The sequence below is a fragment of the Schistosoma haematobium genome, chromosome 3 (assembly GCF_000699445.3).
Source record: "Schistosoma haematobium chromosome 3, whole genome shotgun sequence".
Classification (NCBI taxonomy): domain Eukaryota; kingdom Metazoa; phylum Platyhelminthes; class Trematoda; order Strigeidida; family Schistosomatidae; genus Schistosoma; species Schistosoma haematobium.
In genome coordinates, this window is record NC_067198.1 from 10,201,306 (window position 1) to 10,228,820 (window position 27,515).

At 31.5% G+C, this 27,515-nt stretch overlaps 1 protein-coding gene across 2 annotated transcripts in view; it reads right to left on the reverse strand.

Moving 5' to 3' along the window:
- Positions 1-23,697, reverse strand: part of MS3_00004980 (uncharacterized protein) — a 40,901-nt gene extending 17,204 nt beyond the window's left edge. The window contains exons 1-8 of one of the 2 annotated variants that reach the window (XM_051212981.1): positions 23,620-23,697; positions 22,124-22,180; positions 22,030-22,084; positions 21,866-21,983; positions 20,831-21,014; positions 20,630-20,716; positions 17,343-17,420; positions 8,285-8,400 (exon numbers count right to left, since the gene is read on the reverse strand). In XM_051212981.1, coding sequence (XP_051068911.1) covers positions 8,285-8,400; positions 17,343-17,420; positions 20,630-20,716 — 281 coding nt within the window. In that variant the 5' untranslated portion in view covers positions 20,831-21,014; positions 21,866-21,983; positions 22,030-22,084; positions 22,124-22,180; positions 23,620-23,697. Of the gene's footprint in view, positions 1-8,284; positions 8,401-17,342; positions 17,421-20,629; positions 20,717-20,830; positions 21,015-21,865; positions 22,085-22,123; positions 22,181-23,619 lie in introns of both variants that reach the window. The other variant, XM_051212982.1, reaches the window with a different exon arrangement.
- Positions 23,698-27,515: the final 3,818 nt, after the last annotated feature.

Genomic DNA, 27,515 nt, shown 5'->3' on the forward strand with positions numbered 1-27,515 from the left:
ATCAAAGAGAGTATTACAAAATATACACTAGGACAATCCATCTATTCACTACTGTCTAGTTTTCATAGATACTCCAAGGGAAATTTAGTTTCTGACGAATACTATTCACAAATGAAAACAGTTTTCATGAAACTTCATAAAATAAAACCTAAATGTAATTTTTTTGGTTTTTCGATATTACGAATCCGTTTTCTTAATTTTTATTACTAATATTGAATTAAAAAGGAAGTAAATATAATTACATTAGTTCACATCTTAAATAATTAGTAACTTTAATTATATTCTACTGAACAAAAAAAGTAGTGACAAATAATGCAACATAAAAATATTTATTTAATTAGATATTTCACAGATTGAAATCATGAGTCAATTGAATCTAGACCACCATGGAAAACCTAGAAGCACGGCATCCAATAGTGTTAATGTCTAACTTCAACTAATCCACGAAGTTGCACTACATGATTTCAATCTGTGAAATTTCTAACATCTCCACAAATCCCCTTCTGATTTAATTAGATATGTAAATTGCTTATAGTAGAGTTGTATTGCTAAAATCATATCGACTAAATTAAATTTAGTTCAATTTCAATTTCACTAAAATATACTTTCTTATTTTGTTCCATTTTCAGTGATCTAATATTTGAAGAATGAATTGTTATGCTTCTTTAAGCATATAATTTTTGTTTTTCAAACAACTTTGGAAAAGATTAATATTGTGAAAAAAATGTTGATCAATCAATCACTTAAAGCTGTGCTATGAACTAAGTCAGTTTGGCTCAACAATATACATATACCACTGAGCCGGCATCCGATGGTGTTAATGTCTAATTTCAACCAATCCACGGAGTTGCGCCACCGTATACCATCGTCTTCAGTGAGCTGATATCTCACAACAGACCTGGTTGAACTCCACTGGTAACGGCTTCCTACTAGGACTCCAGGAGTATCTCTTGAAGTCAGTCACTAGTGAGCAGATGATTATTCTCAGAAGGTGTTTGTGGAGATTTTAGAAATTTCACAGATTGAAATTATGAGTCAGTTGAAGCTAGACCACCATGGAAAACCTGGAAGCACTAGATGGCCGTTTAGTCCTAGTATGGGACTCCCCAGCAGTGCGCATCCACGATCCCTCAGCCGCGAGATTCGAACTTAGGACCTATCAGTCTCGCGCCAAGCGCTTCACCAACTAGACCACTGAGCCGGCATCCAACGGTGTTAAAATCTAACTTCAACCAACCCACGAAGTTACGCCACCGTATGCCCTCCCAGTGGTCTAATGGTCAAGTGCTCACGCGCGAAACCAGTAGATCCTGGGTTCGAATCTCGCGGGGTGGGGGATCGTGGATGCGCACTGCTGAGGAGTCCCACACCAGGACAAAATGGCCATCTAGTGCTTCCAGGTTTTCCATGGTGGTCTAGCTTCAACTGACTCAACATTTCAATCTGTGAAATTCCTAAAATCTCCACAAACCCCTTCTGATAATATACATATACATAAATATTCTAGTCGACAAAAGTTCTGTGTTTAAACAAACTAAATATGAATAACAGAATATTCAAAATAGCATGTATCTGAGGTATATAATCAGAATATAAACAATTAAAGTCGCTAGTATATCATTTAGGTCATCAAAGTGTTGAATGGAATAAGCCAAATATATTCTTTCTTTGAGGCAGTAAATTATACGAATATAATTGTTAAGAAGGACCGATAGAAGTGTTGTGAAACAGATGCCATTGTATAGCTTTCTTGGATTGATATTTGCGAACGTATTAAAGATCCAATGCAAAACTTTAGGGTTATCCAGCAAGCAACATATATATTTAGACTACGGAGTGAAAATCCATTAGACTACATTTCCGAACCCATTCTTTAACATTGATGACCAGTTAGTATTCATGTCATAGTCTTACAAAAAGCGATCTTCAGTTCGACAAGTTCACTGATAACTTCTCTGACACTAATTCTATTGAGCTAGATTTATAATCCTACGGAGAGTATCAATTGCCATAAAATCATTGCTAACGCGTCGATTAAGGATGCAACCCATTTTCAAGGTTCCCTCCCAACTATGTCCTACCAATCAAAATAGACTTTGGTTAATTTGTGATATAGCTTGATTTATTGTCTTATTTTATGAGTGATTCTATCAACTAGAGCTTCTTCTTAGAATGCTGATAGTTTCATCTTGAAGTTAATCACTTATGAGTTTTAATGGCTTCATGAATAATTTTTATAATTTGAAAATGATTTATTACATGAGATATATATCATTCATCATTTAAAACGTTCTCAGTAACTATAGATTTAGCCAAGAAATAACTCGTTTCATTGGACTCATTTATTATCCATCTCGTGGTTAACTCTCAAAGTTCCAGTGGAAAGCTGTGACTTGTGAAATTTGATAATGTTAACCTTACAAAATATACCATTGGTAACATTGGATGATGATCTCACCACATTATGTATTAAAAAAATACTTGAAAATGCTTATTCCTGAATTTTTACTCAATTGTTAACATTGACCACAAAACTAAAACTTCTTCAATTTCACTGGTGATAGCTGGTTGGTTAGCACCATTCAAAAGTCTACCGTTTATCTTTGGTTTTCAACACTAAACCACTTGAAATTAGTTTGTGTTGAATTAAAATATTTTTCACGGCCAACAACAATATATTCTGATGCAAGTTTTATAGTGAAATGTATCAATAATCAATACTAACTAAATAGTTGTCATTCGACCAACAGTATGTTTATCTATTTTGTTAAAAATAGATGTCAATATGATGAAATAATTAAAGGTAAAAGGAAAGGTAAAAAACACCGAAAAAGAAAATTTTACTAACACATCATTAACAAAACTCTTATACAAGAAATGAATGGACTGTTTATTCTGTGGACACGCGCGCCTACTTATTTAAATATTTGTACGCATACATAAGATCAACGTATACTCGTGTTGATGTACATTTACATAGAAGAAGATTTCTATCAACATAAATAAAAACCACGGTAGCTAATAAAAAAACACTGAATATTTATTGTTCTGTTTTCTCAACAACAACAAAAAAATACCACCTTGATATTTGAGCTTATTTGGAATTATTACAGTTGAATATTTCACATTCAAATATATCTCTAAGACAAAAAAAAAACGTTTTCACCTTTCTCTAATAATCTATAACTTGAATGGTAATAAACATGTATATATATATATACTTATACACAACAAGTATGTTTATATTGAGAAATTGAAGTGATCAAAGTTACACAGATTGTTTTATTAATCGGTCAAATTTAGGACAGTGAAACAAGTAAATTTTTTTTCTTTTTTTTCATTTTATTGTTCAAAATTGAATTGTAAACAATATAGATGATAAAAATTCATTTAAACAAAAAAAAATTCATGATCAGTCAATAGGGTTGTATATTGAATAAATATAAATTATATATTATAATATGACAATATTTATTTATGTATATTATAGATTCGATTGGATGAAGTTATTTGTAACTTATCTAATGTTTAATGAATCTGTTGTATATTGGTCTTTTTCAAGTTTATTTAATGAATGAATGTTACATATTGAAGTGGATATTTCAGTAAACATTTCATTTCAAGTATCTGTTTTTTTTCTTCTGAATATGTCAATATAACTATGTGTAATATACTAAATGAAAAAACATTAGTACAATGAACTATTAGATTCTAAAATCAGATCATGAATGATGAATAACATTTCAGTATGAATTATTTAGCTATTTAAAAAAAAGTAGAAAATTGGTCAAACAGCCTAGATGCCATACAACTGTTAAATATTAGAAAAAGTTACAGATAATGTTAACCATTTAATGAAATCATCAACTGTTCATACTAACAGAATAAGTGGTTGAAGGCAATGAATTTTGATAAACAATCAATACTATTTACAGAAAATAAAAAAAAAGCAGTCAGATGAATTGATAGATAGATAGATAGATAGATAAAACGGTGGAGAGAACGAAGAAGGCAGAGAATAAAATTTGAGAATAATTAAATAAGGGGAGATTTTCAGATGAAGATGATCAGGATAATCTCTGTTACATGAATGATTATGTTTTTCTTGTTTACATTCTTACGGTAAATAGTGATAATGATGGCATACGTTTTGACCTTATATAAATATATATATTCATGATTGTATCTAATAATCCAAATTAACTTGAATGGAATAATTAAATGGACATTACTTGATTTGTTTCAGTATATGTATAAATATACAATGCATGATGACAATAATATACTTATTAACTTAAAGAGTTGACATGATTGATGGAATTTTCTATATCCGGTATACGATGATTTGTAATAATCTAGTTATGACAAAATTTTTGATTGAACTTAAATTTGGACAGTGTCATATGAAATCATTGTCAATATCTTAATATTATATTATATCATGATAAGTTTTAAACTTAAACTTGTTTTGTTGATAGAATTCTAAAAAAAAGTACTTTCCTTATTTTGAAGATTTCTTTGTTGAATCATGTAAGTTGATAAGTAGTTCAGTTGTTATTCTGAGCTACAACATTCATGAGTATTTCATGTTTAAGTCGGAAATTAAACAGTCAAGTCAAAAAACAGCTTGACAATACCAAAAGGATTCATTTCAGCTGAGAATCGTCACTATCATGGTTGGAAATAGCTTGTACTGTATACTGGTCTCCGGATTCATCAGTTATATACACACACAAGATATCATAAGGCATTCAACTCTGAGCATTTAAGGAACCGCGACATATTTACGTCACAAGGTTCTATACAGAACGATTCTCACACACTGTCAATAGTGTTTTTCCTAATCGATATTTATATTAGTCGACATTTCCACTACTGATTAACTGTCTCATTAAATAATTTACAATGCGACTGTTTAATTGGCCTCTTCCTTAAACTAATTTTCAGTATAAACCTTTAAAGTTACGTCTTCAAGTTTCAATGTATAAGTATACCAAAGAAACTGAATTAACATAAATTTTAATATACAATCATAAGAAAACGTTTATTTAATGCCAAATATTGATTATTATCAGAATGGATTTAAATTATCCCGTTGCTGGTAATGGTGGCTGGATTTCGGTCAGTCTTCGTTGATATATGTACGTCCTGTGTGAAGTGTTTCGTCATAGGTGTCTTTTTCATAAGTTTTTATAGAAATGATGTATTGTGACTAGGAGTGAAAAAATCATCATAATCATTGTACAAGTGAGCGAATATCTGAACACGGTAGCTCAGTGGATAACATGTTGGAATTTAAAGCGGAAGGTATCAGAGTCCGAGTTCTAAACTGAATATCTCTAGAATATAGGTATATACAGTTGACGAGTCCCAAATAAGATAAAACAGGCGTCCTGGACTCCACTACTGATTACAACCCATCTCTTATATAATTATTATTTAGTCTGTTTATCTTTAGAACAATATAAAATACTTAATTTTAAAAACATTTAACTGAAATATGAAATAAGCGTTATCATTTCAGGTTACAAAACACTTAATTATAGTTTAAAATATTGGTTATCTGATGGAAAGAATCACGTCTTAAATTTTCCCTTTCTCATTGTTTATTTACTAAAAATGTTAGTAGTAAAAGATCATAAAATTAATTTTCGTTTATAAACAGTAAAATGATAAAACAACTCGTTAAATAACTGCATTTAGATTTAAGAATTTACTTGACAAAACAAAAGTATACCATTACAATTGAATTAAATGTGGAGAGGGTTGCAAAGACTTATTTATTAGTGGAAACATATCTGTGTAATCTCTGATCAATAAAGATAATCAACTACATTAGATCGACCATAAATCTATTATCCGATGATTAAGCGATAAAACTACTGTCTTTTCTTCACTTGGATCAGAAGAAACCTTAAACTGTTAAGTTTGTATCGTATTAGGATTATTTTTATTCATTCCAGGGATTACGATTCAGATGAAAATTTTAAGGGTCTGAAAGTCAAATGAGAAGTGAGTTCGCCAAAGTTTGTACACTCAAACAGATTTAACGTTCTGTATTATCTGAGTAATACTATAAAATAATAATGATAGTTAATATTATAGTGGGACCTTATTCAATATATTGTTTGGGTTTGTAATTAGAAATGACCTGAAAAATGACAGTATATTATATAAGTCATTCAAAATAACTAATTTAAATTTTGCCGCTGTCATTACACACTAAACGATATCAGTGAAATAATCGTATCCTTCTCCGTTTGTTATTTTTTCGAAAAATAAGATCAAAGATATTTAATGAGGTTCCGAAATATAAAATACTTAGTAATATATATATATATATATATATATATATAGAATAAAAATTTTGGATCACACTACAGTTTCAATTTAGTTAAGTTTACCGACAAATCAATGGAATATACTAGTCAGATAATTCCAAACTATTCAACTGAGTAAATTTAGTTGACAAAAACTGGGAATAAACAAGGAGTCATTGGTACTCTTTTATTTTGCAAAACTGGCTCTCTAAGCTTAGCGACTGTATATAACAAACAAGTTAACCTGATTTTACAAGAGAAAGTTATGGAAAATATTGTTTGCACATCAGTTTGTGAATGATGATTGATTGATGCTCAAGAGTGATTTTATTTTAAATAAGCTACATTCGTATCGTAGTTTAAAAGTGATCAAAATATGGTAGTTTCATTCATTTTCTGACCTAATTTATTCCTTTTGAACTGTAGTTTTAGTTTTGATAAAATTGAATTGTATCTATCATTGAAATCTAGGATCTTTATTTCGTCTTATTTGGGACTTATGAGTTGGATGTACCTGCAGCACAGTATTGATGTTCATTCTGAGACTAGAATTCAGTCACTTTCATTTCAAACGCCAACGTCTTATCGACTTAAATTTCCAGTCAAGATTGTCTATGGCTTTATGCAACGGAGATGAAATACAATCCAGTTGTAAAGGTTTGAATCTTCTCACTGTTAGTGTTAAAGATTGCAGTTAATCAGTCTATTTTAGCATTTGTGCATCCTGGTTGAACTGTCACAGTATTTCCATCAATCATGAGCATTTTAAAGCAAAGATGGAAAATGGCTAAGAACGAAATCCACGTTGTGAGCTTTATCCTATTTGAAACTTGTCAGTTGAGTGCGTCTACGTCTACGTCTTGATGTTTATAATGAGACTAAAATCCTGTACCGGAATTCCTCTTCTCGACATTATTCAATTTTACTTGGAAGAAACTGTAGCATAACTTCTCACTGAGGTGAATCTCTGAAGATGCACATACGCCAATAGAGACTGATCAATTACAGTCCCTAATATTAACAAAGATTAAATAAAAATCCTCATAAACGAACTTATCCTGTTCGGATTTCTATGATATTTAATATTATTTAGCTTTTTCGCTTTTCGTTGAATTCTTTTACCATTAGGATGATGTGAAAGGTGTAAACCAATTTGACCACCGATTTATAATCGTACTAAATTTAATGGTAATTACAGTTGAATAAAACTCCATTTAACGGTAATAATGGATAAATTTCTTTTAGTTTTATACTTGAATATAAAAGAACTATAAACTTTAATATTTGATAGATAACAAATCCCAAACTATATTACCACAACATACATATAAAATATAGGCATTAGTTTTCATTTACTAGTTAGTATTGTGCTACATGAAAGGTCTGATTAAATGAATTTAACTTCGAGGAATCTACTGCATTTTTTGTTATATACTATGCATTTTGAAGGTTGAAATAGTTTAAGATTAAAAACGTGTAAAATAAACACATCAGATAGTTTTTTTTATTAAATGTTACAGTAATTGGGGAAATTACTTTTAAATTATTAAAAAGAATCTCTTTTTATCCTGTCATCTATAATTAATTGTACTTTTTTGTGTTTACCCATTGAAACTGTCCGTAAACCAGACTAGACAAAATATCACAAGGTAGATTGCATTTCAGTATTCAGTCACCATAGAATCTAGCAAAAATATACTGTAGCCCAAGATGTAGTATCACAATGGCACGACGAGATTAATTTAGAAAAAGGTGAATAGTAAAATAGCCATCTTACTGTAGGTCTCTCCATGGAACTGAAGAGACTCATAGTGGGACAGAACAACTGCCCAATGGTTCCTAATTTTCAATGACTGTTTATCTTAGGTCGATTTGTTATCTGAATGACACTGAATATTCTTCACAAATCCTCACATTCGTAAATATAAATACATTAATTTTCAATCAATTTTCATATCACTTACGACATAAATGACATAATAAATTTGTTTAAATTTCTCGGGTTAATTGCTGTTCTAAGTGATTGACGAAATTTTATGAGGACTTCTCGTACTTCTATTTCGTTTTCTGATTCTGCAGCCTATAAATTAAAAAAAAAGTCACAGGATAAATGATAGATCAATTTTTACCAGAAAAAATGTAAACTTATACACAAAAATCGGTATCCAATAAAAAACACTTGGTGACCTGTGGCGTCAGTGGAAATGTGATATTTTTATTAAAATTAAAAAATACTCACAATTTCTTAAAACTCTCAGCTAAGTGTGTAAGATTAAATCAAATTGCACAAAACTAGTATTCTTTTTCATGAACGTTTGAAATGTTTCTGTGATTACTTATTCATGCTTTTAAATAGTATCATCGTTGGTCGGATCAGGAATTAACTGTCTAATTTTTTGTTTGCTTCTTAATTATATAAGCTTAAAGTTATTCGAAACTAAATCAAACATTTATACGAATATTCGTCAAGATTAGAACTAATAGTTTGACAGTAATTGAGCGCCGAGTATAGAGAAGTCATTATATGTGAAAATTATATTTGAAATATTCTCAGCGATTGAAATATAACTAATTCCAACGTTTCGTCCAGCTAACTTGTCTGGACGAAACGTTGGAATTAGTTATATTTCAATCGCTGAGAATATTTCAAATATAATTTTCACATATAATAAATCAAACATTTATTGTAAACATTTTTATTTCATTATTGTATTCAGCTTTGAAACTATAGAACAGAACATAAGGAAAAACACTAATCAATCAAGTCAGTTAGTAATGAGTTGATTACTTAACGATAATACTTAATCAAGTCTATGGAATATTATTAATTAATTTGATTTGAGAGTATAAACACATTAAAATTTGATTCAACAGCTCAGTAATTTCGTGATTACTACAAAGTTATAAATCTTTTAACAAATTATGAGGGTATGTTAAGATAGAACTCCCCTCTGGTACTCTTTACTCTCTTAATTAATCCTCTTATTTTTGATATGTTATTCCTGTTAAAAGAAAAATTTATTAAATTTCTTTATTAACTGATCAACTGGTAATGAGATTTACTACTTATACACTTACAAATTAATCATATATATATATATTGATGAGAAATTACTCTAAATTAACAAAATCATTATATAAGACTATAAGATAGAATTAATGAATGCAGATTAATAACCAAATAGAAATACAACAATGTTTTCTAAATATAAAGTAAAACAATTAACTCATCACATTATAATAATAGAAATAAAATGACATTTGAATAAAGTTACTAGCATTCTCCAGTTAATTGTTTAGAGTTCAAACAACATTCATCATAATGAAAAAACTCAATGCATAAAACTTTGTAAATGATATTTTGAAGGAATTATGAAATCTTAGAATAGAATTTTGATTCTATCTTTCAGTAATATCATATAAATCAAATGAAAAATTAGTTATAAATGATTATATTCAACTCAAGTCTATCATTTATCTCATAAGACAAGAGTCTTAAAGTTATTTTTGATTGAAATCATGAGTCAATTGAAGCTAGACCACCATGGAAAACCTGTAAGCACTGGACGGCCGTTTCGTCCTAGTACGAAACCCCTCAGCAGTGCGCATCCACGATACCGCACCCCGCGAGATTCGAACTCAGGACCTATCAGTATCGCGCCAGGCACTTAACCGACTAGACCACTGAGCTGGCATCCAATGGCGTTAATGTCTAACCTCAACCAATCCAACTCACGAAATTGCGCGACCATCTTCCATTGTATTGAGGTAGACACCTGTTTCTACCCGACATGGATTAGCTCCACTGGTCACGGCTTCTCATCGGAAATCATGTCTTATACGTGTTAAAAATAGCCTAATCTAGTGGATGGTAGAAGCGAACTAACAGAACACTAGTAGAAAGGAAATACTAATGTGAATTAGATGTACATGTAAATCGAAGAAATATAAACGTGAAGTGAAATATGAGTAGTTTTTTGCATTGCCAACTGATATAAGATGTAGAGTAATTTAGAAATAGGGAATAATGAACAAGTATTTCATTCTACTAAGGTTTCTATAGTAAAATACATTCACGAAACGATTTATGAAGTGATCATTTCAATGGAAAACTAAAATACAAATCAATATCAGATGATATTATTACTTTTTAAGTTCCTAAAGAGTTGTTAGGATTGATTTTCAGTATTTGTTTAAATATCTCATTCGGAATAATTCAGTATTTCGAAATTGTTTGGAGGTATATTTTAACAAAACAACATGTAACGAGCACTGATTATTGTTCAATGTTTAGATCACAAAATGTGGTTAACTTTAATCGGATTCTTATCATTTTAATATTATCACGTTAATTACAATTTCAATATACGAGATTTGTAGAGATTGTCAAATTTTATTGCTTGTATTACAACCTGATGGTCCTGGATCCGACTACCAGTGGGGTCATTGATCCAAACTACTTAGGAATTACACACTAAAACGAAGTAGCTATCAAGAGCCTCTTAGTTTCAACTATTTGTCTAAGGTTAGTTCGTGATGTAAACTAAAAAACCACAATTTTATGATGAAATTCAAAGAATAATAATAATAATAATCGTACAACTACAGAAGAATATGAAACGTAAATGTGAAAGTACATAGAAATTAATAAAATAGAAATATACCTTTTTTACTGTAATACACCTGTAATCTCTAACAGTCTTATATTTCAAGAATTTAGGAAAATTGGTAAAAACAAAAGAGTAATTAATTATTATTGCAAAAGGAACTTGAACAATAACTAGTAATTCATTTCTATTATAGATAATGAAAAGTAGTTTCTTTTACTCTCTACCTTACCAAAACGAGATATGAACTATCTATAATGTACTAATCTATTGATTACAAATTGATGTGCATTCTAGTGAATTTTACTGTTTGTGTAAGGGCCAGTGATACTACACGGTTGCCTAAACCAATGTAACTAAGATGGAGTTCAAACCCTTAATATATTTGTTGAAAGATCAATTTCATAACCAATAAACCATCACTAATGTTTACAACTTTATATCATAACAATGATGCTAAGAAATAATTCATAAGTTTTTATATTCACGACTTAAATTAATTAATGGGAAACATCTGATCAATTAATTCTAATTAGCATATATGTAGCAGAATATCTTTAGGGAAAGAGGCTGATTAACCAATATAAGCAAATTAGGTGAACGGAAGTTTTAAGGAGTTGACAATTTTTTTACAGGTCATATAAGGACAAATCAATCAAAAGTTATGTTCACGTTGGTAACACCCGAAGCTAGAATCAGTAAAAATATCTTAGGTGATATAGAAAAGATGACAAGGAAGCTTATTAATTTATCTCTCGGATTCCTCTGAAATAGAATATAAAATACATTAAAACATTGGAGGTAGTCAACAGGAAACCCTGGACCCGGGTTTCGTGCAACTTGGCGGCTCGGATAGCTCAGTGGTAACGTCTCTGACTGTGAAGCTGGGTGACACGAGATCGAATCAGCCAGGGAACACCAGTCCCCTCAAGATTACAGGTACACCTTGCAACATGATCGATAGCATTCGATCTGCACTAATAAGGACTAGACAAGCATGACATTGATCACCACCCAGTGATCAATCAATTGTAAACATATATCTGTTTATTAACCGGTTAACTGCGATTACGTTACAACACTTTATAGTCAGATAAATTGTTCAGACATCAATTGTCACATTTATGAAATGATAAATTCACCTTAAATTAACATCAAACACAGGCCATTTAAAAAGTAGGAAGAAACGAACGTTTGTTTCGTCCTGTTTTTGTACCTCTAAGGAATCAACACATTACACTGAAACTTCATGGAAAGTACAATATATTCGGATTTCCATGTTGGGGTCCAGTGATTCAAATCTTCGACTGTAGTTATTTTACTTTAGGACGTGATCTTCATCTAATGTTATTCACGAGTTACTGTTTCATCACCTTTCCGGATACTAGTCTACTTATGTATGCGACATATACTTACGGATACACATGCTGGTGTTTTATTTTGAATTTATAGAAAATGAAATATATTTCGATGCAAATATTTTTATTGATTCTGTCTTTCTAGATGGCATTATCATTGCGAATTACAGAAAACAATAAACTATCGGAATTTTACAGATGGTCTCCATCACTTTGCAACAACGGCTGTTATGGAATACTACGTGGAAAATATAAGTTTTATTTATAAATGTAGGGTTGAACAAAAAACTACTGATAGTTGTTATGAAAAAAATTTTTGTTGATGTTCGTGCATTTGGACATAAATTTTACAAATAACCGGTGAAATTCCTAATACTGTTGACGACGACCAAAGTATTTTCAAAACCTTTTCACTCAAATTATTCACGTGTTACCTATATTTTAGCTTGCATTCTATCTAACGAATAATGAGTTTCATAAAACCATTACTTTAGTTATAAAATCAATATTCATTTTAGTATTTTACCAGCAAAGTGTTTTGTTATAAGATTGTCTTATTCTGTTGTTTCTTTCGCCTTAGCGTGAAAACATTTATATTTATCAAATTTTCGTTAAACATTTGAATATGATAAACTATGCTAGAGCAATTTGGTCATCATTATCCAGGACAATAATTTTTAGAGATTTAGTTAATAATAACATCGTTTAGTTGTGATCAACGTAAAACATTAGCTCAACTTAACATACCATAACAACATAAGAAAATGAAATTAACATCATAAATAGTACAAGAGCCTTAATAATAGTGGGAATAGTGACAAATTAAAGACTGGGAATATGGTTCGATAAAATATAAAGAAAATGGAAATTTACCTTCTAAGGGAAAATAATCAACAAATGTAAATATTTATGAATGCAATCTATTTTAAGTCATGTCAGTCAACATCATCAACCTTTGGTTTTTATTGTTTCTTAAATTTCAAATCAGTGTTCAGTAACTGTCAATATGTCTCAATCATATTCTCCTTCAGAATAATAGAACTGCATATTAGGAGTACATTGTGGTAAAATTCTGTAAAACTGTGCCTGAAAAGACGCTGGAAATATAGAGTTTAAAACATTCAACTTCAGAACTAATAATCATAAATACCATTTTCTTGTAGAACGTATATTTTATGGATTTTCTCAAATACGAATCTTACGGTTTCGAAATAACGTTAGTGGTGAGGTAATAATAGCGTTTGATATGAAGAAATGAGAGTAGTTTATCAAAACCTTTGCAGTAAATAGCTCTTAATACTATCGAGTGTAGTTTATCTCAAGGTCAGTAAAATTTTTACTAGTTATCGAAATGTTATATCTTAAAATAGCAGATTTTCAGTTCAAGGTTTGTCAACATTAAGTCTTGGTTATAATGAGATTCTTGGTTTAGAAATGATCTAATATCAAATATACGTCATGTTGAGTCGATCTTAATACGATAGAATGGTCATCTTACTGAGCTTCGGTTTTTAACATTTCTCTGATAGATGTTAACCTATGGTATTTAGTCTTTCAATTGATTACAATTAAGAATCAGAACAAAGTCAAATTTGAAAAATTAAAGCAACTGATAGTTTCTAGTCAGTAAATAGGGAAGAGAAACAAAACACCTGTGATCAGAAACGAATGAATCTGTAAACGTTCTTCAGTGGTTAATTTCACATTCATGTGTATAGTCAAAATGAAGATAGAATTACATAATTTTAGCTCAAGCTTAGACAGCGATATAATCCGTAGGTAAAATTAAGCTTAACATTTCAATTAAAAGCCTCACCATAATTTATAAAAAAAGCTTTCAGTAATTTAGTATTCTATAACTGTCATCAGTTATATATCATTACAGGTACAAATTAACTGATTTTTCACACATAGATTTATTTTAGATGGTTTTGAGCCACAGTAAGGTTGAAGATTTGTGACATAACCCGGTTGCTCTAACTGAAATAAGTGGGATAGGTCGTGATTGAAAAACGGACGGTGGATAAAGTAGAAACGATAATTGCTTCCAAAACTAACAACATAGTTTTCAGCAGAGTGGAAATTTCTGATAAGATATTTACTAAAAACACAAACTTAAGGAAGAAATATTTCGTTTCAGTCAGCATTATATATGTATATATGTATGAACTATAACACTAATAAATTGATGTCAATTGGTTAGCAGTGTTACACAATTTGGAATTTCATAATTGATTACAAAATATTTCCGAATGAATAATTAAGCAATTTGGAGGAAGAATGATTTGGTAATTATGATAAGCTGGTTAGAAATGACTTAGGATTCGGTAAGTCTGTCATCGTATCGTTGAACACCGTTCATTCTAATTGAGCGAAGGACAGTTCAAAGTGATTAAGTGGTATATACTTGTTCACCTAATGGACACAGGACAGTAAGCTGACTTGAATAAAGCTTTCAAAGTTAGCCATTGTAATCCGTCAAATCTTTCACATAGTTTGAGCGCTAGTCCTTTAGGTATCTCTGAAGCTATTAGAATCCATATTCATAAAGCTAACTCTTGCACTAAAATAACGTTTATTCAACCATTCTGTCTACATCGGCCATCAATATTGGAGTAGTTATTAGTTGTAATTTGATCCACCTGATTCTTATATAAAATATTCTTTTATTTCTTCAAATGTTTTTGGTTATTTACAAGATTTCAATATTTGTCACTTAATTCTTGCATAGTATTATAAAATTGACTTCTTAATAAAATATTGTAGTAACTTTCTAACTTCTTGGACGGCCTGCTGAAATATCTGAACTACCTGTCCCAGTTATCTAAATATTTCAGCAAGTTATCTGGTTTTATTTGTATTAACACATAATTATATCTATTAATCGCCTAATCTATTTAGGCGCGTTTATGAAAAGTTTATAACCTTTCACTGTACAGGTTAAAAAAGTGGTACAATCAGCGACATCGTGATGGCTGCAAGTAGGCATTCAAAACAACTAACATTATTCAGATGTCGATTCCTGAACTGCTTACATTTAACTGGTGATCACTCAACATTTATCACGAGGACCGATCAAGAAATAGGAAGAGGAAACTTGTTGAAATAGTTTGTGTTGAAAATTCTAGATTGTATCAAAAATATAATCCTGAATAAAGCCATTCATAATAATAATATGATATAACCTGATAACCAATTAATTATATGTTTTTAATTTTTACAAATCATTACTTTGCTTATTATTTTTAACACATCATCACTCTTCCAATCATTTAGTTAATCATTCAACATTATTTTCATAATCAGTTGTGAAAATTTTACATTGTTTAACTCTACTACTTGGTTAGTATTATTTTTTTATTACTGTAAATGATGTATATGTATGTATTAGTGTAGAGCCATATTAGAAAAACCAATTGAAAAGAAATATTTCTTCGTTCTGTTTATTCTTTTAGTAAGAATGAGAGTTGTCCGAGAATTTTCAGTCAATCGTTTAGCTAGAAAATTTACTCAACTTTTCTTGATGTTCTTTTACTTAGATTTAGGTAAATGTTTTGGATGGATGTGTTCATATAATAATAATAATAATAAGTATTATTATTATTATTATTTACAATCACTTAGATTTTACCGTTTTTAACATTCATAATTGTCAGTGTCTGTTGGCATATATAGAAAAAATGTCATGATACTGAGTGCAACTATTGGTTGGTTGAATTTATGATAGAGACTAGCAGTGGAACCCAGGACATATCACATGGATGTACCTGTATCACTGTGCTGAGGTTCCTAATAAATAATTCCATTGACAGTTTAATGAGATGAGTCCTAGTTTTTAGTCTTAGTATTAACATCATTTATAAAATTAAGAGAGGAGAGTAAGACTCGGTTCCACTATTTATCATCATTCAAAATATAATCAATAATATACGTTGTTTATTAAGAAAAGAGTATTATCACTTATCTAGTAAATTAAATGGTTCATAGTCAGGACATATTACAGTTTATGTTTTTAATAAAGTGAAAACATGGATATAGAATATTTTCAATATACTAGTAACATAGCATTAATCGATATAATGTATGAGGTTTTTGTAATTAAAATTAAACTGTTTATAAAATTTTTACTGTAATATTTTATACGAATATTCATTCATTATTTGGTAATTTGGTTCTTAGTATAATTCGGCATATTTCACATCAAGACAACAGAGAAGAAAAATTTACGAATACATATGGGTTCAGTATTAGAATATAATTCGAATAAAATTAATTGAAATCAATTACCGAATAGATCTCGACCAATGCTTCTAATCTTAAAATATATGCTCCAAGATATCTTTGTTAACCACTATATATATATAACTACAGCTTGGTCACATTTATCATACTAGAGACTAATTGAATATTGGGAGATGTCACGTCATGTGATTCTTCACGATAATTGAATGTTATTTATCAAGGTGTTTTTTCGGCTGTCACGACTAGAGCTAGGTTATTAGAGGTCAGTATTAATCAGCTAGAAACTCATATTTTAAGGAATCCATTCATATTTTTGTAGATCAGTTTTCATTGTTAGGTGGTTGGAGATGGTAGGCGGGAAACCCTGAACTTAGGTTTCGTGCTGTTTTAAAACTCATCAACAGGGTACGTTTGTAATCTTTAGAGAACTAAAGCTCCTTTACGAATTCGTGCACGCTTCGCTTCAGTGGTGAATCAATCGTCTACATTTCAGTCCTATAGGTCAGTCATAATCTAAACGTTTCAGTAATAACGTTCCAGATTATGAAACTGGATTGTGCTGGTTCGAAATCTACAGGAAACATTAGTTCTTCTTACGGTTTGTTAGTGAATACAGCATCAAAACTAGGCTAACCAGTGTTTCTGCTGGCTACCTTCAATTACCTATAATCATTATAAGTTTACCTTATTCATCCTATTTCTTATGTTTATAAATGAATTGTGATCATTTGTACTAAACTTTAGTTAGAATTTCCTTTTACATCGTTTAAATACAATACTGAACTATTCAATATTAAATGATTAATTAGACTTACCGAACCAAAACGATGCATTAATAAATATGATTCTGCAGCTGGATTCATTCCAACTGTATTTAATTTCCATCCAATTAACTGAAATTTCGTAAAAGAAAATTAATGGTTACATTAAACTGAACACACAAATGCTCAATATTTATCATGATGGAATATTTTTAAACTTTATCAAACGGAAAATATTTAATTACAAACCAATTAGATTTCAGCTTGAGTAATTGAAATGAAAAGATTTCAGAAAAATAAATTCTATTCTGTAGTAAGACTTTGTTCAACTTTGTTTGACAAACTACTTCATGACATCAAGAATGATGATTTAAACTATACCAATACAGATATAAACTAGTAAAATGAAGAAGTTGTAAGGAATAATAGGGTTGAATTATTCAGTTTACAGACAATTCAAAAGAATAACGTTATACACTATTGAATCGTGGACTATCATCAGAAATATTTTTTACACTTCAATCATTATTTTATACATTCAGTTTTTTTTTCAAGAATCCTATCTACTTCAAAGAATCAGTCTTGTTGTAACATGTCTGTTACATATTGCTTGAGTACTTTTATCAGTATAAAACTCAGAAGAGACTAAATGATAGAGTATATGATAAATGAGCAACTTTTTACTTTATTGATAGACTATGTAGGGTATGGGTGAAAGTACGTACCTTATAGAAAAAGAATGAAGTTGGATATTGTCAAAATTATTTTAGGATTTCATCTTAATCAGAATAATCGGTATTATTATTCTCCTTCTTTCTTACTTTATTTTGGTCATTCAGCTGAAACAATATTCATTTGTTAACATAATAATTGAATTAGAGTGAACATAAAAATAATTAAGGTTAGTGAAAGGACTGAGAAGGAATTTTACTAATCGATTATGGAAAAGTAATATATTAGATCGTCCTGAAGATTAACAGATTGAAATTACAAACGCTTACAAACTATTCTGCCATTTTTTCACACTGAATTCATCGTCACTAAAAGTTAACTAATATCAAATGAATAATTCTATTCTCAAAGTTTCAAGTCAACAGAGAGTATAGTTTGCTTTATGTAGCAGTATTTCATAATTTTATTTTCAAGTTGGAATGTATGGAATTCAAATGAATTAATACATATAATTGTTCAGGTCTGAAAAACAATATACAGTGTCAGTGTGTCAAATGATCAGAGGTAGTCAGAAGTAAATCCTTTTTCACATAGGCTTCGTGCGATTCACATCATGTCAGTAAGATTTACTTGCAATCTTAAAAGAACTTATCAGCATGATAACAACTTATAAACGTTGTTGAGTTACTTAGAATAGTAGACACATGGTCACTTTACGGATAGAATTAGATCAGTTCTAAAGGACTAGACAAACATGACATTTATCACCAATTAAAGGTCAATTAAGCGTACATAAAAGTATTATTAATCATAATCAGATATGTCAAGATAATCTATTTAAATTAGAATGATTAATGTCGAGAAATTAGTTTACAATCAGTCAGTTATTAAGACTGTAAGATCTGGTATATACAAGTTTCTCCAAAAGTTGTCTCATGTACATAGGTTACATTGGTAGGATAATAAGCTGTAGAGGTAGAGGCATAATAATAACACACTCCACGTAATTAAAAGCCATATCATGAAAAATATATATTTAAGAAAAATGAATAAGAATAAGGAATATAAGGCATGAAATCGAAATAAACCCATGATTTGTAAATATAAAGAATGAAGATAACTATACCACTGTGACAGGTTTAAAATATTTTAGGAGGATGGAATCTTGATGATTTAGTTTACGTGATGGGTATGAAAATGCTACGGATATGCCTGTTAGTCCAGTTCGAACTTGTAGTCGCTTTTAAATGAATCCAAACATTTTGAGAGCTTAACATATAATTTTTATTAATATGAAGGGATTTTTGGAGATTGTAGTTATTTCTCAGTTAAAATCATGGGTCAATCTAAGCTGGAATGCTATCGAAACCCGAAAGCACTGGACGGCCATTTTGCCCTAATGTGGGACTCCTCATCAGTGAGAACTCAATATCCCACATGGGGGACTTTATGGAATGCAGATATTACACCAGGATGAGTGGGCGTACAGAATGTCAAAGTGTCTATTGTTAAGATGCTGGCAAATATTATTTATTAATGAAGCTAACACTTACATACACAGTCATCAGTGTTAGCAATATTAGTTCATTGATGAAATGAGTATAAATATACGCAGGTCCAAAATAAAGTGTCGTGGTCGAAAGTCATTTCGCTAGTCATAACGCGTAATACTGACCCCAAGTAAGTATATGAATTTCAACCTTATAAGATTTATGAATGAAAACTGTTGTTCATAAATGTAGATTGATCTCAAATGCTGATGTACTGCATCTTCCCGATTGTGAAACCTATTTACTGTCAATAAAGAATAAAATTTAGTTGATGTTACATGTCTCAAACGTTCATCCTCGTTGTTATCATCTTACAAGTTCGTTAGTTTCCTCTGGCGACTATAACTAATTGTCTCATTATTAAGAGGGAATGAAGTGATCAAAGGATTACCTTGTCATTCTGTTACATCCCAATAAGCATAGTGAATAGTAATTTTTGGGATTCATATCTCAGAGGCTCGGTTCGGTGTTCTGGACGTAACTGGCTGGGCTTAACGGGAAGCAGGACCAATAAGGACTCTAGACTGCTCGTACGTGTTTTATACGTCACTGGTCCGATCGACAATTCACTGCTCTCTAATTGGCGGTATCGTTACGTATACATTAACAAGGCACATATACCACAAGTTATAACACATTCAAATGCTTTGAAACCGTTAAAACATTATAGAAGTTCACTAAAATTGAGGTCAAGTTCTAAAGATTATATTTCTGAGCAGTTTTAACTACTTCGTAGTTGTTGGTGAATAAGTATATTTTGGCCTCTCAGATTGCTTAGATATCAAAGTGAATGTGACCTCAAACTCTCCCCACTAAGATTTTAGTGAAGTTCCATTACTTTTCAAAGTATTTTTAAATCGTCTCACTCATGACCGTAGCCGATAACCATTTTCGAGTTGATATGGGAGAAGATGTAGCTGTTCGGTTATGTTATAGAGACATATCGGCAATATAAATAAGCTTTTTTACTTATCAACGGGTTTTATAATCTTAATACGACGATGGTCAAACGTGATTTATTTATTCGAATGTTAAGTGTCATACAAAATATGGAAAATTAAATGTTAACATAAAACAGTGTAAGGAAAATATTATCAACATGAAAGACGAATTTCTTACTCTATCTCGAAGACTTTCAGATAACCCTGCAGTTGTCCCAGTACAATGAATTAAAATAGCACCCAAAACTATGTCATATCTTAACATCTGAAATAACATATACACATGCAAGAATAAAACAATACGGATTAAATCAATCAGACAATCAGTTTAAGAAGAAGATGATTAATTCCTATAACTACAGTATTCTAAAGTACATACCACCAGTCTAACTAATATATTTGCTCCAGCTCCTTCACCGAAAACAACAACATACTGTAATCTAGTAATATGGTAAGAAAAACATTATTTATATTTTTTGATTGAAAAACGGAAAGGTTACCTAAGTGCATTGCATACTTCGCTCATGCCTTCTGCAAGTTGTTGAACTGAAGGAAATGTATAACTAAAAACAATAATAGAATAACAAATTTTGAATGGATTAAAGCTTTAAAAAAATGGTTAGAATATGTGTTTGGGATAAGATAAGCACGAAGTAAAATAAGGTACCTAAAAATCTCAATGTCTTAGGGACTATTCGCACTTCATAAATCTCATAACACTTTTTATTCGACTTAATATATTTGGAAACGGTCATATAAACATTGCACCCTTATGTTTCTGATTTATCAAAGATCACTGAATACGTGGGTTTCACACGCCACAAAAAGCTGGTCTCAAAGACTTAATTAAACCTTGGTAAATTCCAAGAAGCTAAACATTGACAGTCATGAAGCTTGAACTAAGCAGTAATACGATGTCCGGCAACGATTTATTTGAAACTAATTTTATCGGTGCGCTTAATAAGGCTTCCAACATACTATTTGCATTTTTTTAATGTATGTGTGAGTATCAAGATACTGGTAATTAACGATATTACCATACTTTGAACATATTCAGCCTATGAAATTGGTGAATAGTCTCGTTTTCACCTCGTTGTCTATTAAAATGCTTTTAGGTCAGAAGTCCAGGTTATAAATTGAGATGAGAACACCAGGTCTTCATAGCTGACAAACTATCTGAAACAAAAATTTAGATGGAGAGAAAATACTTGCTGCTTTTAAAGACAAGTTAATTTGCTTGCTTTAATAATACTAAACAGAAAATTATTATTCCCATATGCCTAACAATGACGCGTAATTTGTCATGAACTGTAAGTATCTCAGGTGTCCAAAACATCATATAATTGCCTGTTAATGTTGTTATCATCGAGATATCATTCAAAACTGATGAAATGTATTTAGATATATGACTTACTCTGCAGGTAAATCCGATTCACCGTCTCCTTGTCCTGGAACATCTACATGTACCCAGGTACATCGATTAACTAGCGGTTCCATGGATTCGTGTGCAAGAAAATTAATAATTTCATTATCTGTAGTGATTAGTGCATTTTAAATTATTTTGAACGTTTAGCATACGATTGCATCCAAGATCATGAACTGTCAAGAAAGCAACTTTTGTATTACGTGGACCCTGTTTATGGAATATTTACTTCCAAGATAAGTGATTTACCTGTATGAATACGTTAATTTTTCCACAACTTTCAGTGTTCACAACTTGATGTTCTATCTAACAAAAAATGAGCATTTGTGTAATAATTAATGTTAAATTTATCAGGCTAACCGTAAATTATGATTTTGCAATTACTTTTTAGAACTGTAACTTTGGGACAAATGGAAAGTTAAATAAAGTAAACTAAGAGACAAGCAGACACTTGTCGTGGTTCGTAAAATAATTGCTGTGATTTGTTCGTGGTTGTCTTAAGGCGCATTGTAAATCATTACAAAGCTTTGAATAAAATGAGCATCAGCGCCCTGAAAACAAGGAGTATCTAGAAATGGTAACATTAAGCTGATATGTAGTGATGATTCTGTCACTTCTGTGTGTATTCTCATAAGCAAGTGGATTTGTATAAAATTAGTTCTAAAAATTCAAAAAAGTGAATTAAATGCCTTAGGAAATACACTAGCCTGGAAATGCAACGATTAATGACGGTCTATATAATACTTTTGTCATAATCGACAGTCGATGATGGAACTATCTAAAACGTTGTCTCAATATGGACTCGCATTCCGATCGTTTTTCACTGAGAAACAACCTCGAAATCGATAATAGGAACGCATTCATATATCTTGTTAATTTGCTTTTAATACTTTGTAATTTCAAAGACTATCGGCAATATTCATCTTATGTTCTTTGACTGAACTCATGACATTTTATTGCTCCAATAATGTTGACCACTTATTCGTTTTCGATAGCGTTTTCACGCCTCTAATAAGGTACCAGACTTTTGACATTAACTTTACAGTCCATTGTGCTGCACATTTTCTGAGAAATAAAGCTAAGGATGAACGAAATAACTTTCTGAGTGGATGATACCTACAATGTATATGACCAGGATAATTAGACAGTTTTGGAATGCTAGTCACTCTTGGAAGTATAAACTGATATTTCTTTTTGGTCACAATCGGATATACAAGCCATATCTGTCCATGAAACGCTTGTTTTGTTTGGAAAATAAATGAAATTAAATAAGTCTATTTATAGGTAGAAGAAATGAGAATAATAAAGGTCGATTGAAAGTTGATTATTTGGAGTTTTAGGTCGCACAACAAAACTGTCTTAATCATACGAGCAGATGTTTGGTATTTTAATAGGGTAAAGTGCTATCCGTTTTAAAAATAACGATTTACACTATATAGTATGTGATAATCCAAATATTATGTGAAACAGCGTTTAAACGAAATGTATCAAACAGCTATTATGAAAAACTTCTGATGTTAATAAAATCTGTGACTTATCACCTCACTTAGGGTGGTGAAACGATCCATCAAAAGGAAAATGCAATTTTACAAAATTTCAGTCCATATTCAAAGTTTTAATTTCAAGGACAATAATTAGAGTATTTTAGTCTATTCACGAGTACCCGAGGAAGCAATGAAAATTCGCTTTGATATTAACTAAACTCAATGATCCGATGTGTATTCTTTATTACTCAAAAAACTCACTCCAGACATTGTTAGCTGAAACTCAGAAGTTATTTGAAAAAGTGCAAGTACATAATAAGAATACTGATACAAACAAACACAATCAGTGAACAGATTATTTTAAAGCACATTGAGTGAGTAAATTAGGAATTCTTAAATAGTACGCATTCATTATATTCATCGACATTAACTCTAGAAACTAAATCAGAATGACGTTGTGAAACGTTGTTATCTACTTTGAAGACCAAATAATTCATTCCAGTATATGATAATCAATATACTTGTGACAAACTAGTATGGGCTTGTTAATATCGCCTTTCACTTTTGTGTTACAATTTCCGAGTTTCGACGCTTTTAAATGTTAACAGTAAAATATATATATAATGAAATGATTGAAGTGAAGATAGAGTGTCTCGTGGCAACTATTTTACTCTAAGTAAACGACGATCAATAAACGATGAAACAAAATCCCTTATCTAATATTAGTATATTATACTAAGGCTAGCTCCGTGTATAGAGGATGATGATTAAAGCTAAATGTGATATAATTAACAAGATCACAGATGACAAAACATGTAAGAAAGTCACATCACTTGACCCAGAAGAGATGACACGTTTAGTTGTCAGAAAGAATTAGATTACTTATGAGTATGGTAAAGGCTGCCATAGATCAAGGCAGAATTAAGCAATCAAGTTTTGCAGACGGGTCAAATCGTTCTGGAAGGAATAGAAGGGACTGCCGCCTAACAGGACTCCGTATTTGGTAGCAGTGGATCACCGACGCTTTTAGCTCTGTAACTACGTCTATTCAACGAATAAAAAAGAAATAAAAGTAAGTTATGACGAAAAGTTGCTCTTAGTCCCTGAGAATATGTAAACTTTCTGTTTGAACAACTCCTGGGAAGTCACTTGGATCACCTCGGCTGACAGACAATTCCATGGTTCAACTATTCTTAAAAGGTAAAAGGTATTTCTATATTTCAATGTGCTACGTTACATCTAAAATTTCCGGGTGTTAACACTTAAGTTTGCGTTGCGACTGACCTCAAATAAGTATTCAAGATTGTATCCAGGAGTATTGGATGGCTACAAGCTATTAAAAATCACCATACAGGCGCCTATACTCTAACATATAAGCATCCATTGATTTAAGGCGCTCTTCCAAAGGTTCGAATTTTAGTTTTTTAACTGATTTCGTTGATCGCCGTAGGATACTCCTAATTGTATTCATATCCTTTTGAAGCGAGAGTGGAAACACTATTTTTCGAAACATAAAAAAGGGGTGAAGTAAAACTAATGACGTTTGAGTGGATAGTTCTGCCGTCAAACTGGCCAAAAATGCGCACCAATGTTATCCATGCAAGCTTTACTCGGAAAGCATTTTTACCGCAGTCAGAGTACCACCTTCTGACATAGGGTACCAAGACTGTCAGATCATTTTCCACTTAGGGTGTCTCTAGAGGGGTATTAATTAAGTTGTATGTGCGGTCTACATCATGTCTCAGAAGGACTACTTTACACTTTGAAGTGTTAAAAGTAAGTTCATTGTTGTCCGAAAAACTTTGAAGTCGAGTCAGATTCTTCTGAATTCCCAGAATATTATTTTACTATCGTCAGCGAAAAGTAATAAATCAGACGACACTTGGTGAAGGAGGTCGTTGATATAAATTAGGACAGGTAGTGCTCTCAATACTGAATTCTGGGGAACCCTGTAGAATTACTGTCTGGGTTGGTATTATTTTCATTTGTCTATCCTAAAAAAATAAAAGACTTATTGGACATTTATGGGTTTGCCACAATGTTACTTCCTAATCTGTCAGACCTTACCTGTATGTCACGTCATTATGCATACTTACTCGTCCTACCGTGATAGCCAGTGGCTGCAGCGAAGGACTTCTAAACAATACATTTCGACTAGTAGGCGAATAATATATTTGGTACAGAAAGCAAGTGCCTAAATAGAGTAGCCTGTCTGAAAGTTCAGGCTTTAGAGTACTCAATTAAGTCTTCTGCCTTCATTATGTATGACCTCTCCGTAATAAGTGCTCTATGTAACTTTTCTCAGTCATCATACTTTCGGTTTCAAGAATCGTTTATTTAAACCCCAATAGGAATGCAAACCAACTAGGACATTCTTTAGCCTTAGGAAACTTAAAGTCTACAATGACTCCGTAGAGACAAATATTTAGATGTGAGGCAACTCAGTTTATTAACAGTAACTTAGCGCATAACAATATCAGTTTATCTAAGGGACATTTATGATTAGCCCTAGTAAAAGCTCTTGAGAAGTCAAGATTCATAACATCAACCTTCTCCTTGTGATCGGTTGTCCGTCTGTCCACTGCAGTAAAAAAAATGGTTATACAGGAATGACGCTTTTCGAAACCGTGTCGTTAGGGTGGGGAAAAGTTCAGAGATAACTAGTAGTCACGCAGACTGCCATATATCAAGTACTCCATACTTTTTGAAAATATTACGAACACTAATTCCAGATGGTAGCTGCTTTCTGTATAGCAGAGTGAACTATATCTGTGTCAGGAGAAATGTCCTTGTTCAGATGACGCAGTTTTTGATACACTATATCAGGACTCAGATTTACCTCTGAAAGTCTCGTTGAGATTTGGGTGAAGCTCTTACCGACTAAGTTTGTATGTGATGAGTAAAATATTGCAAAAAAGCTGCTTTGGCAACTCGGCCGTCGGGACCTAGGACCTAGCACATAGGAACCTGTGGTGTTTGAATTAACTAATGATTCTTTTGTACTTATTGAATACTCGATTTCGAATTCCAAATACAATACATTCGTTTGTATTTGTGTCTCACTTCCTAATTCAATTGCGTCAATTCTGGGATTCTTAGTTCATAATACAATTCAAATAATTCAAAACATTATAGAACCGCTGGTTTTGGCTTGTCGAAGAGTATGCATAATCTTTTCGGATTGAAGACAAATTTACCGGTTAGCTTTATCTAATACTAGAGCCCATCTTATCAATTTTGTGATGTGGTTCCCTGCTTGATTGAACTGCCTGTATTTCCTGTCGTCACTAGTTCACCCGTATTCAACCCGGTCCTAACTTTTGAGTCTCAGTATTCGAAAAGTGCGGGTTTTAATGCCTGAAGGTTGCTTGTAACTTTTGGGGACAGTTTGCAGGACCGAATGGTTTGTAGCACGTAAGATCATATGAAGTAAGAAGTCCCGTCGAGCATGTACATGAAATTGAGTGTGCGATTCCCAGTCCACCTTCTGTTAATTGTCTTGTAAAGCTGACACATCCAAACGTCTGAAATTCCAATCTCTGTGGCTAAAAGGTTTCTAAATCAGTTGTGCTGATAAAATTGAAGGCTATGACGATGTGATTACTTTTTTCCAAGGGAGCCAGAATTGAGCACTTGTCATTTAGAAATTCTTCGCTTGTAAATTTACAGCATAAGCGTGAAGTTTCTCAGTCAAGTTGCTAACTTTACATTTCTGAATAACATGTGATAATTAGAAGTATTTGAGTTATAGTACAAACTAGGAATCCCAGAAATAACGCAATTTAATCAAGAAGAACTAGATCAGGACGAACGAATGTAATGTATTTGGAATTCGAAATTAAGTAGTCATTAAGTACAAAGAAATGATTACTTCATACAAACATCACATCCGCCACAGCATAAATAAGAATCCAAATTCCTGCGATCCATAGTAACTCTTCTCCTTAGGTTCATCATGTGTCTGTCCGGTTGTGTAATGGATATAGACTTTGTATGGTTTAGAATATATCCATTAGCACCAGAATTACCAACCGAAACCAGAACCGACCCACTTAAGTCCTGGTATTGTATACAATCACATGCTGGTCGTGTACTGAAATCATTGATATCTTGAATTTGAACCACAGATTTTCCAACACTATCCCTCCTCACGAAAT